The following is a 19,691-nucleotide window of genomic DNA, read 5'->3' on the forward strand; positions in this document are numbered from 1 at the left end:
TCACGTTGTCCACAATTTAAACATTCATGCGCACGCGCGAACATGAGTTTTGTACGTTTGTATATCTTTATTGACAAAACACAAATTGACGATGTCAAATGCGGTCTTTCTTTAGCTTTACTGTACGAACTAGATTAACAAAAATATCAATATCTTAATTACTTCCCTCTCTAAAGTTTGAGACATCCCTTTGGCCATAATTTATAGCCTATAATGTTCAAATGCGTATCAGTCCAACCACAGAATGTCCTCACACGGTCACCATACTACGAAGGCAAGTGTCACATATAAAGGAGTGTCCACTTTTCTTTTTTCTAGGGACATAGCTAGGCTAGTATAGAACACTTCAACCTAAGTGTGGTTAACCAACCACAAGTCAACACATTTCATAACGCTTTGTTAGTTAGGCAGCGAGTAGTTGAAAGTAAGTGCACTTCTTCTGACAGCAGCAGGAGGCGGCGGCTTGAGGAACTAGCTGAAACGAGTTTACCCGCATGAAACTACCGCAGTGAGACGTGTAACGATGGATATTACCAACACTGACATTTTGACAGAATAGCAAGCTAGGCTAGTTTGCCCTCAGCCATAAGGACATGGCTCTTTTTAGCTGAGAGTGTTGCATACCAAAGATTTGTATAATTAACGGTCAACCCTGTGTTGCATTTGTGAACCGCCTCAGGATGCGTTTCAATGAGAAGGAACTCATTTCGTTGAGTCGCCAGCCATCTGAGAGGGCGGCGGAACTTGGCATGCGAGGACCGAAGAAAGGAGATGGTATGACTAATCCGAGTGGGATCACTATCTTGGTCATTATCACTGATGTCCATAACACCTAGTCTAGATCTTAGCTACTCTAACTTGCCGATTAGCAATTGTTACTCATTCATTGGAAGGCTACTGTAATGTCAAATTGATGGCATGATCAGGGAGACGTTTGCTCATTCATTTGTTCTCATCTGTTATGACAGTTGTAAAGAAGAGGTTGGTGAAGCTGGTGGTTAATTTCCTGTTCTACTTCCGAACTGATGAGGAGGAGGTAGGAAGAGTCACCAACACCATCTTATGTCTGTCTCTGACTGTATGAGGATTGGGCAAGTGACAGTGGGTGTTTTTTCTCTCCTTGACAGCCTCAGGGTGCCTTGTTGCTAGAGCAGTGTCGGGTAGAAAGAGAGGACAGCCAAGCCTTCTCTATCAGTGAGTCCAAAACTGATCTCTTCGCACTCATTGTTGAGTTTGGTTGGCTGTGACCCAATTTTTTTAAAAACTTTTTTTGTAATTTAGCAGATGCTCTTATCCAGAAGAAACATTGCTAGAGTGCCCAACAAGAAAAGAAAAACAGTCATTTTTAAGCTTTAGTCACCATACAAAAACATTGTGGGAACTGCTGTCCTAAGGAACCAATCTTCTCTCAGCTTTCCTAGATGAGGCAGAGAGGAAGTACCTGTTTGAGTGTGACTCCCAGGAGCAGTGTCAGGAGTGGATTGACTCCATCATCAAGGCCAGGTAATATAGGACTGCCCCATTTCACTTGCCTATTAGTGCACAGCTACAGAAGCTCTTCAGGACCAGGGTGGGTGACTATTTTGCATGACTCATCCTAGTTGCCACTCTATTCCTCATCTGTCCTACAGTTATGAGTTCATGAGGAAGAACTTGATCTTCTATCGCACAGAAATCCACCGGCTGACCGGCAAGGTAAGACAGACAGACCTGTTATCTGGATGGTCTCTTCTAACCATAGACTTTACAAAGTAACTCTACACAACCTGAATACACACTGATTACCTTCTCCTAGGACCCTCTGGAGCAGTATGGTATTGAAGATGAGACACGCTTCCAGGTCACTAGTGGCCTACAGCTCATGCCTAAAGACATTTAAGATGTACTGTAGCCCCCGCCTACCTACGATGGACTTCTCATCACACCAACCACATCCCTTAGCATCTCAATATTATAGTGGTCTTTTCTTGCTCAAGAGTCCAACCTAGGTAAATGGGGAAAGCCTTTTATATTTTAGATTAATTGTTTGTCTGTTTTTATGTTTGTTGTAATGATATGGCCTCCTATATCCACGTACTGTACAACTGTTTCACGAGCTACTGCAGTGATATTCAAACTTTTTACTCAATTTTTTTCCTGCCAGAATTTCTGGGGCCCACATTTTTTTCCCTACAATATTAACTTTGACCCTTCTGTCACCTGCTGTACATTTAGTCATTTCACTCATTGAGTTGGCTGGCTGTGTGATTCTCATTTCCTATATGTGTAGATATGTTGTTTTTTTTACTATGGTTTTCTAGTGTCAGAAGCTGTATTCTTAGTACAATGTGAAGACGGTAAAGCTGTCAGCCATTGAATGTGCAGAGGTTTTTGACTTCTTGAACCCCCCCACCCAGTGAATGAGACTGAAATGATGTACCGGCTGCACTTTTATCCAACCCACTTATTTTTTCACTTCATGTTCTTATATGTCATGTGTTTAGCCAGATTGGCAATACCTTTTTTTTTTTTTTTAGCTTGACTAATATTCCACGACAGTTGATCTTATTGGTGTTAGTTATGATTACTGATCTTATTTGTACTTTAGACCAATGTTTTTAGTTTTCATGATACTTTTGCACATGTTTGTTTAGACAATGGATTTGGCTTGTGTACAGTCTCTCTGTAACAAATACTTGTCATGACTAGTTTAAGAATTGCACTCATCTACCTTCTTACCTACCTAATTTTAAAGCTATTTTACATCAGTTAATCTGTTTGTCTAACACTTTAATTCAAATTGAGGACTACTGTTCATTTAAATGTGAAACTGACAATGTCATCCTCTAAAACTGTTTTATCCACAATCAAAGTCTGACTTGGAATAGAGCAGCAGTGATCCTACAATGGTAACAATGCATGTTACTTTTCTCCAGACTACAATTTCCTCACCACTGCATCACTGTTCTAGGACACTGTATCAATGGATTTGCAGAATGTCCTTCCAATAATGACAATGCTTTGATAAAGTCTGGGTATGTATGTTGAATGTTTCTGTTGCGTTACTTTGGCACATTGAGTGTGTGGTTAAACCTAAAGCCTGATTATGCTTTTACTTCAAGTAATACAATGTACATTTCACTGTCATACTTCAATACCACCAAGTATGAGTTCTATAATTTTTCTATTTTTGAATAAAGTCCGATTTTTAAAGACATCACCTTTTGAGAGTGAGTGAACATGTTTATTCCAAGCTTAATCAATGTATAAGTCAATGTAGTGTAAAAATGGTCTCCCTGTCACCAGTTGATCTATTGCTCACGCTGTGTCAATCAAACAACTTCTATCTAGTGCACAGAGACCGGACGCCCCCGATTTCCAGCGACAGTCCCTGACTAGAGCTGTCTCAAATGTTCCTGATTATTCTTCAAATAAAAAAAGCAAAGAGTTAGGCTGATATTTCAATAATCAAATGCTGTATCGCTGGTGACACCTTAATTGGGGAGGACTGGCTGGAACGGGATAAATGGAATGCAGCACTCCACCATTCAGGCCATTATGGTAGAGTGGCCAGACGGAAGCCACTCCTCAGTAAAAGGCACATGACAGCCCGCTTGGAGTTTGCTAAAGGACTCTGACCATGAGAAACAAGCTTCTCTGGTCTGATGAAACCAAGATTGAACTCTTTGGCCTGAATGCCAAGCGTCACGTCTGGAGGAAACCTGGCACCATCCCGCTGGTGAAGCATGGTAATGGCAGCACCATGCTGTGGGGATGTTTTCCAGCGACAGTGACTGGGAGACTAGTCAGGATCGAGGGAAAGATGAACGGAGCAAAGTACAGAGAGCTCCTTAATGAAAACCTGCTCAGGACCTCAGACGGGCAAAGGTTCACCTTCCAACAGGACAACAGCACGAAGCCAAGTCAACACAGGAGTGGCTTCGGGACAAGTCTCTGAATGTCCTTGAGGTTCCCATCCAGAGCCCGGACTTGAACCAGATTGAACATATCTGGAGAGGCCTGAAAATAGCTGTGCAGCAATGCTCCCCATCCAACCTGACAGAGCTTGAGAAGAATGGGAGAAACTCCTCAAGTACAGGTGTGCCAAGCTTGTAGCGTCATACCCAAGAAGACTCAAGGCTGTAAACGCTGCCAAAGTTGCTTCAACAAAGTACTGAGTAAAGTGTCTGAATACTTCTTTAAATGTGATCCTTCAGGGTATTTGTTTTTATACATTTGCAAACATTTCTACAAACCTGGTTTTGCTTTGTCATTATGGGGTATTGTGTGTAGATTGATGAGGAAAAAAACAATTAAATCAATTTTAGAATAAGGCTGTAAAGCAACAAAATGAAAGTATTTACACCCTTTCTCCCAAAAAAATATTCTTACAGCCTGAATTTTAAATGGTTTAAATTGTGTTTTTTTTTGTCACTGGCCTACACACAATAACCAATAATGTCGAAGTGGAATTATGTTTTTTGAAGTTTTAACTAAATATAAAAAAAATGAAAAGCTGAAATGTCTTGAGTCAATAAGTATTCAACCCCTTTGTTATGACAAGCCTAAAGTTCAGGAGTAAAGATTTGCATAAGTTGCATGGACTCACTCTGTGTCAATAATAGTGTTTAACATGATTTTTGAATGACTACCTCCTCTCTGTACCCCACACCCACAATTATCTGTAAAGTCCCTCAGTCGAGCAGTGAATTTCAAACACAGATTCAACCACTAAAAGCAGGCATTGAATATCCCTTTCAGCATGGTTAAGTTATTAATTACACTTCGGATGGTGTATCAATAAACCCAGTCACTAACTCAGTAGCCGGAGAGAAAGGAAACTGCTCAGGGATTTCACAATGAGGCCAATGGTGACTTTAAAACAGTCACATCGTTGAATGGCTCTGATAGGAGAACACTGAGGATGGATCAACAACATTGTAGTTACTCCATAATACTAACCTAATTGACAGAGTGAAAAGAAGGAAGCCTGTACAGAATAAAAATATTCAAAAACATGCATCCTGTTAGCAACAAGGCACTAAAGTAATAATGCAAAAAATGTGGCAAAGCAATTCCCTTTTTGTTCTGAATACAAAGTGTAATGTTTGGGGCAAATCCAGTACAACACATTATTGACTCAAGACATTTCAGCTTTTCATTTTAAATTAATTTGTATACAGTGATAAAAACATAATTCCACTTTGACATTATGGAGTATTGTGTGCAGGCCAGTGACACAAAATCAACATTTAATACATTTGAAATTCCGGCAGTAATGCAACAAAATGTGAAAATAGTAAAGGGGTATGAATACTTTCTGAAGGCACTGTATCATTGGGTCCTACATTTCAGCACTACAAGACAGGGCTCATTCGTTACTGTATTACAAGAAAGCAGCTACCAGAATGACCACTAGCGACAAAGCCTGTTTTTTGGTGAATTCACTCACCTGTTCACAAATTCGGACTCCATTTTCCATGCACAACATGTAATGGATATAATGAAAAATGTGCATTTGTCTTTTTCTCTTACTTTGTGACATCAGGGCTGGCAACATTGCAGAATGTGAAACTGAAAGAGACTCTGTTTCCATTTAGCCTACTGCCAGTTAAATCTTGCCTGAAAAATAATTGTCTTTTGCATGTGTCTTCTAACAGAGGTATTTTTCCACCAAACAAACAGGGGTTCCAGTGACACATTGTTGACAGAGTAACTGCTCCTTTATGCTGTTCCACTAGCGTGCTCTGTAACCCACACCCTACTCAATTATTGACACAAGCAATCTCATTAGATTTAATAGAGTGCACTCATCAGAGCACCAGAGAGAGGGATGGATAGTGACAGAGAGAGAACATGTAATTTTTTCCCTGTCCTGATGTGTGCCATTGTGTTTTTTTGTTGTTGTTGCATACTTGCAGTTGTCTATGTGTCTGTCTTTGTGTGAAATAGAGAATTTGGCAGGGTGGTACATGTAGTATGAATACAGACAGAGACAGTACCAGCTAGGCTACTGCCCACACAATTGGCAAACAGTTGGTGTTAAAAGTTCACAGGCTGGTCCAAGAAGATGAGACACCTCATGATAACAACAGCGTCAGCCAGGGCATTGAATCGTAGTCCAGGGCGCGACCAGAAATAACGCTGTTAAGACTCTGTGGTTGGTCTCTCTGTCGTGTTACCTTTGAGGAAGGGACTTTCCCAGAGGACAGTTGTTGAATTCCTTCCTTGAGGGTATCCCAATGGTCACAGATGTCAGTTCAACGTCTAGTTTTGATTTACGTTTGAGTAGTCAACTAACGTGATTTCAAAGTGAAATCAACGAAAAATGTTAACCATGTCATTGGATTTAGGTAAAAGATTTGGTGAAAATAATAATAATCCTGAAATTCCTTTACATTGATGACTTTTTGAAAATCCAATCCGTTTTTGCACTTTAATTCAACGTCATCATGGCCAGCACAAAGACTGAAATATGACATGTTGTTATTCCACATTTTATAATCTATGGGAGTTATTGGAGGAACGACTTGGGAGCATTCACTAGGTTTGAACTAGTTGAGAACGCCAATTGGCTAACAGCTAACTAAACTCATAAAAAAAAGAAACGTCCTCTCACTGGCAACTGTGTTTATTTTCAGCAAACTTAACGTGTAAATATTTGTATGAACATAACAAGATTCAACAACTGAGACATAAACTGAACAAGTTCCACAGACATGTGACTAACAGAAATGGAATAATATGTCCCTGAACAAAGGGGGGTCAAAATCAAAGTAACAGTCAGTATCTGGTGTGGCCACCAGCTGCATTAAGTACTGCAGTGCATCTCCTCCTCATGGACTGCACCAGATTTGCCAGTTGCTACTGTGAGATGTAAGGCACCTGCAAGTTCCTGGACATTTCTGGGGGGAATGGCCCTAGCCCTCACCCTCCGATCCAACAGGTCCCAGATGTGCTCAATGGGATTGAGATCCGGGCTCTTCACTGGCCATGGCATAACACTGACATTCCTGTCTTGCAGGAAATCACGCACAGAACGAGCAGTATGGCTGGTTGCATTGTCATGCCGGAGGATCATGTCAGGATGAGCCTGCAGGAAGGGTACCACATGAGGGAGGAGGATGTCTTCCCTCTAACGCACGGCGTTGAGATTGCCTGCAATGACAACAAGTTCAGTCCGATGATGCTGTGACACACCGCCCCAGACCATGACGGACCTCCCACCTCCAAATCGATCCCGCTCCAGAGTACAGGCCTCGGTGTAACGCTCATTAGTCGACGATAAACGCGAATCCAACCATCATCCCTGGTGAGACAAAACCGTGACTCGTCAGTGAAGAGCACTTTTTGCCAGTCCTGTCTGGTCCAGCAACGGTGGGTTTGTGCCAATAGGCGACGTTGTTGCCGGTAATGTCTGGTGAGGACATGCCTTACAACAGGCCTACAAGCCCTCAGTCCAGCCTCTCTCAGCCTATTTCGGACAGTCTGAGCACTGATGGAGGGATTGTGCGTTCCTGGTGTAACTCGGGCAGTTGTTGTTGCCATCCTGTAGCTGTCCCGCAGGTGTGATGTTCGGATGTACCGATCCTGTGCAGGTGTTGCGAGGACGATCAGCTGTCCGTCCTGTCTCCCTGTAGCGCTGTCTTAGGCGCCTCACAGTACGGACATTGCAATTTATTGCCCTGGCCACATCTGCAGTCCCCATGCCTCCTTGCAGCATGCCTAAGGCATATTCACGCAGATGAGCAGGGACCCTGGGCATCTTTCTTTTGGTGTTTTTCAGAGTCAGTAGAAAGGCCTCTTTAGTGTCCTAAGTTTTCATAACTGTGACCTTAATTGCCTACCATCTGTAAGCTGTTAGTGTCTTAACGACCGTTCCACAGGTGCATGTTCATTAATTCATTGAACAAGCAGGTTGAAACAGTGTTTAAACCCATTACAATGAAGATCTGTGAAGTTATTTGGATTTTTACGAATTATCATTCGAAGACAGGGTCCTGAGTTTAGCTACATCACCAGCTAACTTACTACAAAAATCCCCTTTTCCACATTTTGTTATGTTACAGCCTTATTCTAAAATGGATGAAATATTTTTTTTCCTCATCAACCTACACACAATACCCTATAATGACAAAGCAAAAACAGGTATGTATACATTTTTGTATTCAGACCCTTTGCTATGAGACTCAAAGTTGAGCTCAGGTGCATCCTGTTTCCATTGATCATCCTTGAGATGTTTCTACATTTACATTTAAGTCATTTACATTTAAGTCATTTAGCAGACGCTCTTATCCAGAGCGACTTACAACGTGGTTGGAGTCCACCTGTGGTAAATTCAATTGATTGGACATGATTTGGAAAGAAACACACCTGTCTATATAAGGTCTCACAGTTGACAGTGCATGTCAGAGCCAAAACCAAGCTATGAGGTTGAAGGAACTGTCCGTAGAGCTCTGAGACAGGATTGTGTTGGGCACAGATCTGTGGCCAGACGGAAGCCGCTCCTCAGTAAAAGGCACATGACTGCTCGCTTGGAGTTTGCAAAAGGCTCTCAGACCATGAGAAACAAGATTCTCTGGTCTGATGAAATCAAGATTGAACTCGTTGGCCTGAATGCCAAGAGTCACATCTGGAGGAAACCTGGCGCCATCCGTATGGTGAAGCATGGTGGTGGCAGCATCATGCTGTGGGGATGTTTTTCAGTGGCAGAGATTGGGAGACTAGTCACGATCGAGCGAAAGATGAACGGAGCAAAGTACAGAGAGATCCTTGATGAAAACCTGCTCCAGAGCGCTCAGGACCTCAGACTGGGTCAAGGTTCACCTTCCAACAGGACAATGATCCTAAGCACACAGCTAAGACAACGCAGGAGTGGCTTCAGGACAAGTCTCGGAATGTCCTTGAGTGGCCAAGCCAGAGCCCGGACTTGAACACGATCAAACATCTCTGGAGGGACCTGAAAATAGCTGTGCAGCAACGCTCCCCATCCAACCTGACAGCTTGAGAGGATCTGCACAGAACAATGGGAGAAACTCCCCAAATACAGGTGTGCCAAGCTTGTAGCATCATACCCAAGGAGACTCGAGGCTGTAATCGCTGCCAAAGGTACTTCAACAGAGTACTGAGTAAAGGGTCTGAATACTTATGTAAATTAGATATTTCCGGGGGGTTTTTTCAAACATTTGCAAAAATATCTAAACCTGTTTTTGCTTTTTTTTCATTAAAGAATTGAATCCATTTTAGAATAAGGCTGTAGCGTAATAAAATGTGGAAAAATTCAAGGGGAATACTTTCTGACTGCATTGTATGTAAATGAGAGATTTCTGTATTTCATTTTCAATAAATGTTCCTAACATATACACAAACATGTTTTCCCTTTGTCATTATGGGGTATTGTGTGAGAAAGAACACTCAAATTGTATCCATTTTGAATTCAGGCTGGAAAACAACAAAATGTGGAATAAGTCAAGAGGTATGAATACTTTGAAGGCACTGTAGCTCAGGTGAAGACAGGGCTCAGTGGGCTCATAAGTGATCGTAGTGAACTCCCATGAGGGGTACTGAAGGAGCCTTGGGGTGCACCTTTTAACTAACTATGATACTAGAGGGTGTGCCCTGATGTTGCACCTGCAATCTGGTCATGACCCATAGAGCTGGCTGCCATATACACGTTCAATGTAGATGGGGCCTTTCCTGCAGCCATGAGGTCCTGGAGGAAAGTAAAAATGACAGAAATTGGGCAGGAAGGTGACATTTCTGCATGGTCGACACAACACTTCCTGAACACATTTCACTTGTAGGAATACAGGGTTCGCATAGAGCAGGCATCATCAACTAGATTTAGCCACGGGCCGTTTCTTTCATGAGCGGATGGTCAGGGGGCCGAAACATAATTACAAATCATGTGTAGACTGCAAATTGACCGCAAGAATCCCAAACAGATATGTGACTAAAACAGAATCGTTTCAAACCTTGCTGACCTTTGTATATACTGAACAAAAATATATTTAAATGATTTTACTGAGTTACAGTTCATATAAGGAAATCAGTCAATATAAATAAATTAGGTCCTAATCTATGGATTTCGCAGGGGTGCAGCCAGGCTCCCCAGTAGGTGGGCCTATGCCCACCCATGACTGCACCCCTGCGAAATCCATAGATTAGGACCTAATTTATTTAAATTGACTGATTTCCTTATATGAACTGTAAGAATGAGTTTTTCCCCACAAAAGGGATTTATTACAGACAGAAATACTCAGTTTCATCTGTCCAGGTTGCTGGTCTCAGATGATCCTGCAGGTAAAGAAGCCGGATGTGGAGTTCCTGGGCTGGCGTGGTTACACGTGGTCTGCTGTTGTGAGGCCAGTTGGACGTACTGCCAAATTCTCTAAAACGACTTTGGAGGTGGCTTATGGTAGAGAAATTAACATTAAATTATCTGGCAACAGCTTTGGTGGACATTCCCGGAGTCAGCATGCCAATTGCACGTTCTCTCAAAACTTGAGACATCTGTGGCATTGTGTTGTGTGACAAAACTACACATTTTAGAGTGACCTTTTATTGTCCCCAGCACAAGGTGCACCTGTGTGTTGATCATGCTGTTTAATCAGCTTCTTGATATGCCACACCTGTCAGGTTGATGGATTATCTTGGCAAATGAGAAATGCTCACTAACAGGGATGTAAACAAATTTGTGCACAAAATTTGAGCGAAATAAGCTTTTTGTTCTTATGAAACATTTCTGGGATCTTTTATTCCAGCTCATGAAACATGGGACCAAGACTTTATATGTCATTTATATTTTTGTTCAGTATATATGATCACATCTCTATTTTGCTTGGGAATACTTGGGAACAGATTACAAAATTAAAATCAATTGGAGCTGATTTCCTGGTGTTTTTAGAGTATTTTATGTCCAACAATGAATTTATTTTTGCCCAGAAAAATTGGGGGTGTCACAGTTGTTGTAGGAATGAGTGGACCAAAGTGCAGCGTGTGTGTCGTTCCACATTTAATTTATACTGTGAAACTATGCAATACATAAATAAACTGAATGACAAAAAAACAACAAAACCGGGACGCAGAGGTGAAACATATACAACTCAAAATTAATCTCCCACAAACCCAGGTGGAAAAAAAAACCCTGCTTAAGTATGATCTCCAATTAGAGACAACGAGGACCAGCTGCCTCTAATTGGAGATCATCCCAAACAAACCCAACATAGAAATACAAAACTAGAACCTGAACATAGAAATACAAAACATAGAAAAACACCCCCTGTCACACCCTGACCTACTCTACCATAGAAAATAACATCTTACTATGGTCAGGACGTGACAGGGGTCCAAATAAAACCATCCGAGGGCCAAATTTGGAGGGCAATCCTGGAGCTACAAGGCAGTCACATTCAGGGGCCACACCCACAACTTCAGTATGCTGGGTTTGGGGTGCCAAAGCTTGCCATTCACTTGTGACAGGTCCGCTCGAAGAGGGACTTCCCATGGTTGAGAGCTGTACAAGGTCTGAAAACCAGTGATGTTGTGGGTGTGACGCGCTCTCAAGACTAATCTTCCTCAATACTTGAGGGAGCAAGGGAATTGGTGGAAGCGCATACAGCAGCCATCTGTGTGATAGGGCATCGACCCTGAGTGGGCCTGCTGGACCCTTTATTGAGAACCACATAGGACAATGGGTTGAGTCTTGTGATGCGAGCAGACGGTGATGGCCCTTCCGAATCGAGCCTAGATCATCTCCATTACTGTGGGATGTGTCCTCCAGTCTGAAGGAAGTGGGGCTCCTCTGGAGAGAAGGTCTGCTGCCCGATTCTCCAACCTCGGTGGGTGTATTGCTCTGAGGGATGTAAGGTGTCTGCTTGCCCAAAGCAGTAGCTCACTTTCTACCTGGTGCAGTGAAATTATTTATATTAGGGATGCAGCAATATGACATTTTTGGCTGATACCGATATCTGATATTTTCCTTGCCCCCCAAAAAACTATACCGCTAACCGATATTTAACATTTTTGCGGCCTTAGAAGCATTCTAGTACAGTTAAATAGTTAACACACACATACATGGAATGCAGTGGTCTAAGGCACTGCATCTCAGTGCAAGAGGTGTCACTACAGTCCCTGGTTCGAATCCAGGCTGTATCACATCCGGCCGTGATTGTCCCATAGGGCGGAGCACAATTGGCCAGGGCGTCGTCCGGGTTTGGCCGGGGTAGGCCGTCATTGTAAATAAGAATTTGTTCTTAACTGACTTGCCTAGTTAAATAAAGGTTACACACACACCACACTGACCAACAAGTTATTTTGTTGGCATTTACTTATGTCCCCATTACCAGTAAAACATCAAAACCTATTTCTTTCACTTACTTGCTGTGTTGTTTCGTTGTTAATTTGTTCAGTCGTTTCATTCTCAACCAGGATTTCATCATACATGTCAAGCAGTGAAATTTCAGCTCTGTCTGTCCGTGGCCTCTTCTGTCATTGGTCCGCTTCCTCGGTGCGCACTGTCACTGTGTCCGTTTCCATCTTGTCCAGCTGTGTCTGTAAGATTTCACGTAAACCCTGTTTCTTGTCTGCATCGAAGAAGTGGTCCTTGTACCTAGCATTGAGCATGGTGGCGACACAGTAAAGAGGCTCAGAGAGAATGACACCGAATCGCTTGATCACAGCCTGTGTCAGCAGTTTTGTTGAGCAGGCATTTCAATGCTATGACAGAGGGTATCACGTCTGCTGCAGGTGCAGTTGATAAGCTTATTTCCCGAGTCAGTTGTTCGAATGGAGCTAGTGTGTTCATGTTTCCAAGTTTCACACATGTTCTCAAATGCAATTGAAATGGCAGCAGTGGTATGACAAACAGCACATTCTTGAACATACAATACGGCTTTCCTCAGTTGGAAATCCACGACGACCCATTGTGCTGTCAGACTCAGCATGCTCATGGGGCTGACATCGCTGATCCAAATATCAGTCGTGAAGCTAATAGCAGTGACGCTAATAGTAATACTGTGTAACTCCGGTAGGGCAACATCTGAAAAATAGCACCAACTTGGTAGTGTGTACCGGTGCTCGACCAGTCGGCGAAAGTCAACATCACCCACGACAGAGAACGGTTGATTGTCAAGGACAATGAATTCCATTATCTTGGCGTTTATGAATGTTGCCTTTGAGTTGTCTCACTGAAATGTTCTTACTCTTTCAAATGACTGCTCGACTTGTTGAATGCTCGATCCACACAGCAGACATTGTGCGCTAGGTTAGGAATGCTGTGTTGCACGTGTAGCGCAAAATTTTACCTGGTGTCATTACATCATGTACCAACATTATATAGGTATGCACGTCAACTTTGACATCGGTTTTGCACATTGGCGTTAAACTAGACATTGGGCCGTTGCCGATGTTGGCATTTTTAGCTAATATCGTCCGATTCTGATATGTTTACCAATATATCGTGCATCCCTAATTTATATATACACTAGATGACTTATAGGGGGCGCTGTGTTGAATCTACCGCGTCTCCATCTTGACACTCCCCCAAGATTATAAAAAAAATTGGGAAGCTTTAGAAATGCATTTATTAATGTTTACATTACATGTATTAAATTACAGACGACTTAATGCATATTTTTTACTTTTAAATGATATTATGTGCGCTAAACATAAACATTTCAAATGAAAGATTATATAAAAACATTTTTGTTAAACTACCATTTTTAGAGATGATTAAAATCAGTGTTCCCACTACAACAACAAAAATACTTCAATTAATGTAATTTTGGCCTTGAAACGTTTAATTGAAATAGTGTAGAATTCCATGAATTCCTATGGAGGACTGCTCCTACTGGGGAGTGCCAATATGGCCGACTGGCGGCTTCAAAGCCTCTCAATGGCCAATACATAGCATCAGTAATCCAGGGTTTATATACATCATTGGTGCAGGGCCATTGACCTCAGTCCACTATGGCGGTTGATGTGTGCAACCACGATTGTCTTGTCTGTCAGTATGAGAACATGTTGTCCTCGCAGTACTGGGAGGAAGTACCGGAGTGCAAGGTGAACCACCTTGAGCTCCAGTATGTTGATGTAGGTCGTTATCCATGGTGCTGACCATACACCATGGAACACTGACTGGTTCAAGACTGCTCCCCATCCCTGTAGGGAGGCGTATGTGGTCAAAGTCACCCGGTTGTGAACTGTGCCTAGGAGAGCTCCACTGGAAGTTTGAAGTGCTAAGCGCCACCATTGTATTGCTCTCTAGCAATTAATTAAAATTGTCAGCTTTTTGTGTTTGTCCCTTCTGGGACATAGATTGTGTCTGTTGTACCAGCGCTGTATTGGCAGCATGTGGAGCACGCCCAATGGTACAACATGGACTGCAGCAGCAAGGAGGCCAAGGAGCCTCTGACTCTCTAGAACTGTCACCTCTTTTCTTAGATTGAATGGTGAAAGACATTTGTCAAAGATACCACTCTTTCTGGAGAGACTGTTGCTTGCATTATTTGGGTTTCCAGTGTCAAGCCCAAAGTGCACACACTGAGTGGGGACTAGATTACTCTTTTCTATGTTCATTGGTAATCCCAAGTCGGAGAGGTGATGTGAGACCATGGATGTGTGTGCCAAGGCTTTGTGACCCTGCACATATTAATCAGTCATCTAAGTAGTTCAGGACCCTGACTCCTGCTTGGAGAAGGGGGGCTAGCGCTGGGCTTATGCACTTTGTGAAAGTGCGAGGGGCGAGCAAAAGGCTGAAGGGTACAACGCAAAACTGAAAAACACGTTTTTCGATGGAAAATCTCAGGTATTTTCTGTGTGCTGGTATAATGGGGATATGAAAGTATGCATCTTTCAGGTCCACTGTGGTGAACCAATCACCTGATTGTACTGACTTAAGGATGGTTTTGATTGGCAGCATTTTGAAGGGAAGGGCTGAAAGATGACGATTCAGGCACCTTAGGTCCAGGATCGGACAGAGGCATCCAGCATTTTTTGTTGTTGCGCTGGATCTACCTCTTGTTGTTTTCAAGACACCCCTGAAGCGTGGGTGTCGCTGACAAAATTGTATTGCGCAGCCTTGTGTTAGAGTGCGTAACACCCATTTGTTGGCCATTGACCTTTTCCAGCTGGAAAGGTGGTGCTCGAGGAAACGGTGATGCGCTAGATAGTCGGTCTCATCAGGATCGAGGCTCTGCATGCTGTGGTGCAGAGAGGATGTGGCCTGCACATGGAGCACTTCTGCCTCTTGGGCGATGCTGCGCTCTACATCTTCGGTAGGGCTGAGGGTGTCTGTTCCTCCAGCCCTGAGCAGCATTAGTCTGAGCCTGGTTTCTTGGCATCCCAGTTGTGACCCTGGGATGGGAGAAAAGGTTTCCCTGGCTGATGCATTGTAGGCTTTGGAATGAGGTGCTGAAGCTTCATCTGTGCTTCTCTGTCTTCCTTAGACACTTGGAGGAGTTGGGCCACTGCTGGGCCAAATGTCTGGCCAGGTGTTATGGGTACACCTACCAGTGGAACCGTCTCTTTGTCAGGGAGCTTAGACTGAACTAACCATAGGTGGCGCCATGCCACACACTGTGTTGCCAAATATTTCCCAACCATCTGAGCAAGTCTGTAACTGTATACAATTCATTCAAGGTCTCAGTATCATAGTTTGCGGAGGGGGCTTCATGCAGCTCCTTCTGTTTAAAGGCCAGTACTGCTGCTGAGTTGCCAAGCCTAGCGGCTGAAGCAGTGCTGTCATGTGTCCTGCATAGGAAGCGATCAGATGTCCTGCATCGTTTGTTAGGCAGCTCTTGGTCTGAACTGTGATGGAGAATCAGGCAGAACAAGCGAAGCAAATTATTTGTCCATACGGAGGAACTGTCCAAAACCACTCTCATCTGCACCATATACTGTAGCTAAGCGAGTGCATATGCTAGGCAGGAGTTCTGTCATTTGGCATGCTCCAAGTGCATTGGATCTCATGCACAAAGTCTTTGAACAACAGAATGGATGTCTCAGTCTTTGAAGAACTGAATAAAACATGGTTGTGGACACCATGGCAGTAGGTGCATGTTCCACATTGAGGTTCCTGCTTGCCCTCTCAAATATTTCAGGCAAGGATATTTTCCAGTTGACCGTCACTGCCAGGCCAGCAGACTGGGACTGGACGATGTTAGAGCTGTGGTACGTAGCATCATCCTCACAGTGCTCATAAGAGTGGGAGGCTCTTGTGTGTCATGTGATTCAACAACCATGCTGCGTTCAGAGGTAGGTACCAGCAGAGGAAGCCTGGCCAGGATGTGCTCAAGGGAAGACTCATGGTTGTCATACATTACATTTAAGTCACTTAGCAGACACTCTTATCCAGAGTGACTTACAGTAGTGAATGCATACATTTCATTTCATGCATTTGTTTTTTGTACTGGCCCCCCATGGGAATCAAACCCACAACCCTGGCATTGCACACACCATGCTGGCATTGCAAACACCATGCTCTACCAACTGAGCCACAGTGAAGGCTGTCCGGTGACTTAATCTCCTTGCACATCTCAGTGTTTTGAGATTTGTGACAAGGCGAGGATGAGCAATAGCGTTTATTGGGCGGTGGATCACGAAGGGAGCGAAACACGTTTTTAGACCTGGAGCGTTTGGAATGATCATTGATCTGTGTGGCAGACTCATCTGATGAGAATCCGGAGGCTCGCCCCCGAAGCCCGCAAGTTGAGATTTCAATGCTCTTGGTTTGAATTTCTGACAGTGAGTGCAAGAGCTGCTATCCTGTGCAGCCACTTGAGCATGTTCAGCTCCCTAGCAACGAACGCAAAGTGTGTGCTCATCTGAGGGTTGGAGTTGTATTTTCACACTGTTGATATGGGTGGAACAACATCCTGTGTACAGTACTGAATCAGTGTGCAAAGAATAGATTTTCACATAAGAGAAGTGTGTTCCAAGAAAAAAGTTTTTTGTTTTGGTTTGTTTCTGTGTATGCTTCAATTGCCTCTGTATTGGCTTCAGATGCTTCGAGAGAAAGTTATACTTATTATACTTATAAAGTTATACCGTCATGCTTTGGGTTCGAGACTCCCGCCTAAATATTTATCAAGGTCCAGGCTTTAAACTCCTGCCCATATGAAGCTATCTGACTGGCATTGTCAAGCGTGGACTGTCTGTCTCGGTGTTGTGAGGACCGGTAGCCTACAGGACCGCCGAGCTCCGTGATCACTCCAAGCTAGGGAGTGGTAATGCTGGATCAACAGGCTGGTAATGGCAGTGAAGCGGGGACTGGCACGACACCATAAGTCAACAAGTGCCAACACCAGGTACAACAAGCTAACTAGCAACGGTAGCATTGTGTGGCTAACTTAGCTAGCCAGCTATGAGCTAACTTCTGAGGTAACTGACTTCTCTATGTGGCCGTGTATGGAAATTGTCTTTCTGGGCCGGGAAACAGTTAAATTGTAGTACCAAAGCAAAACTGTAGGAGCAGTCAACCAAACATTAGGGTGTTTTTGTTTGACACACTCAAACATGACCAAAGACATGACTGAAACAGAAACTAGTGATGGGCATTCCAGCTCTTTTCAGTGAGCCGGCTCGTTCGGCTCAGCTCACCAAAAAGAGCCGGCTCGTTTGGCTCCCAAACGGCTCTTTAAAAAAATATATGTTTGTATTTTTTTAAATTAAACAGTTTGCGATAGTTTGACTATGATTGGTGTTAAAACAATTCTAATTAAATGATTAAATTAAATCATACTCTACCTTAACCACAATGTATTTAAAAATGCATTGGTTTGTTATGAAAAGGAATGCTATTAAACATTTGCATTTAAAGTATAACTTTTGAATGTATATAAACAAAGTGCATATAAATCTAACCATTCAAAACTAAAACAATCTGAACAGCATAATAGAATATTGCACCATATCAAAGAAAAATAAATAACAATGTGCAAAACTGCAGCATCCCACTTAAAACATTAAACTGGTCCCTTTATTCTCTCTCTTCTTTATTGCCATGTTATAACCAGCAGCACACAGCAATGCTGACCATATTTAGCTTTTATGAGAAATTTGCATTCAGAAATGCAAGCTGCCTCACTTTCGAGGGGCTGATGCGGTTTCTTCTCTCAGTAATTAGTTGTCCCGTTTTCGAGAAGACCCTCTCAGAGGGAACGGATGTGGCCACTATGCAGAGTCTCCCTGTCATGACTTTAGTAAGCCGTGGGTAGACAGAGGCCTTGTTCCTCCACCAGCTCAGAGGATCTGCAGATCTTTAGAGGAGGGGCTCCTCCAAATAGGATCGGACCTCCATTATGGCATCTGCTGAAGGATTCCTTCGTGCTGCATCCCCAGTTGCTCTCTCGTCAAACAGCATCCAAACAGCAGATGTTTGTGGCACTACTGCTGGTGCTTCTGCTCCATCTGATCCCTCTCCTTCCTGTTGCCCTGGTGCCTGAGCCAGCTGACTGCTGGGGCTGTTCTTCCCTGCTGCTGAGGTTATTCTTTGAAGAGCCTCATCAATCGCTCTGGCATCACTGAAGGCTAACTTCTTAAACCTTGGGTCAAGTGCAGCGGTTTCTGATAGCACGTGATTATATTCCATTCTGTGGAACTTTCTGTCCATTGATGAACATAGGGTGTCCATCAACTCTGCCACATGTCCTGTTTGCTTCTCTCTGGCGGCTGGCTGTGATTCGCTGCAGACCCTTACACAGGAGTATCACTTTTGAGGCTGTCACATAGCTGAAAAGAGAGAACAGTAACTTATTTGTTCAGGTTCATGTTTTGTCTATTGATTCTACATTCTCATCTACTGCTCATATACATATATAATACTGGATTAAATAATGATGTAGTAATAACTGCTTACTGTACCTCTCTCCACTGATCTCCACAGTGACCTGCTCAAAGGGTTCCAGGACTCTGCACACCTCCACCACATCCCATTCCTCTTGGGTCAGAGCATCAATAGGTGCATTGACAATGGCCAGGGTAGAGATGATGGCATCCTTTGACTCAAAAAACCGCTTCAACATATAAAATGTTGAATTCCACCTTGTAGTGCAGTCTTGTTTAGGCCTCAGCTCAGGCATCCCCATCTGGCGTTGTGTAGACTTTAGTTTTTCAGCACCTACTGTGCTCCTGTGGAGCTTTGTCCACAGTGTGCTTCATCACCTTCAGAGCATCTCTTACAGTTAGGTTGATTGTGTGGTCAAGACATGGATGATGGGTACATTTTAAGATTTTCATGGCTTTGGTTAAGTTAGCTGCATTGTCGCTAACACAACAGACCACTTTTCCATCTACTTGCCATTCTCATGCCACTCCCAACAGTTCCTCTGCCAAGTTCTCAGAGGTGTCTGTCGCTGAACTCAAAGCAGTCCAGAAGACAGCTAGACATCGAAAAATCTTCAAAGAAGTGATATGTAACCGACATGTAAGAAGTGGTTACCCTTGATGTCCATCAGTCAGTGGTAAGGCAAACTGCAGTAGCTTTTTGGACTCTTTCCCGCAATGAAGCCTGTGTGCTCTCATACAGTTGTGGAATAAGTGATTTTGAAAGGGTTTTCTTGCTTGGAATTGTGTACATTGGATTCAGACTATTGCTATAATTTCTAAAACCTCTGTCCTCCTCGATCGAAAATGGTTGGAAATCGGTGGCAATCATTTTAGCCAATGCAATATCAATTTGACCTTGTTTTGCTACAGACATAGACTTTGGCATA

At 43.2% G+C, this 19,691-nt stretch overlaps 1 protein-coding gene across 1 annotated transcript; it reads left to right on the forward strand.

Moving 5' to 3' along the window:
• The first annotated feature begins 314 nt into the window (after nucleotides 1–314).
• On the forward strand, nucleotides 315–3,199 carry plekhj1 (pleckstrin homology domain containing, family J member 1). Its single transcript, XM_014140997.2, has 6 exons — nucleotides 315–774; nucleotides 969–1,036; nucleotides 1,128–1,194; nucleotides 1,413–1,503; nucleotides 1,632–1,695; nucleotides 1,796–3,199. The coding sequence occupies exons 1-6, from the start codon at nucleotides 681–683 to the stop codon at nucleotides 1,877–1,879; spliced, it is 468 nt and encodes a 155-aa protein (XP_013996472.1). The 5' UTR covers nucleotides 315–680; the 3' UTR covers nucleotides 1,880–3,199.
• Nucleotides 3,200–19,691: the final 16,492 nt, after the last annotated feature.

The sequence above is a fragment of the Salmo salar genome, chromosome ssa14 (genome assembly GCF_905237065.1).
Source record: "Salmo salar chromosome ssa14, Ssal_v3.1, whole genome shotgun sequence".
NCBI classification, from domain to species: Eukaryota; Metazoa; Chordata; class Actinopteri; order Salmoniformes; family Salmonidae; genus Salmo; species Salmo salar.

Bases quoted from the DNA above. Each gene is read 5' to 3' on its own strand.
- plekhj1 (XM_014140997.2), top strand. From the start codon at position 681: ATGCGTTTCAATGAGAAGGAACTCATTTCGTTGAGTCGCCAGCCATCT. The intron at 1,195-1,412 runs GTGAGTCCAAAA...ATCTTCTCTCAG, and splicing joins CAGCCAAGCCTTCTCTATCA to CTTTCCTAGATGAGGCAGAG. The intron at 1,696-1,795 runs GTAAGACAGACA...ACCTTCTCCTAG, and splicing joins TCCACCGGCTGACCGGCAAG to GACCCTCTGGAGCAGTATGG.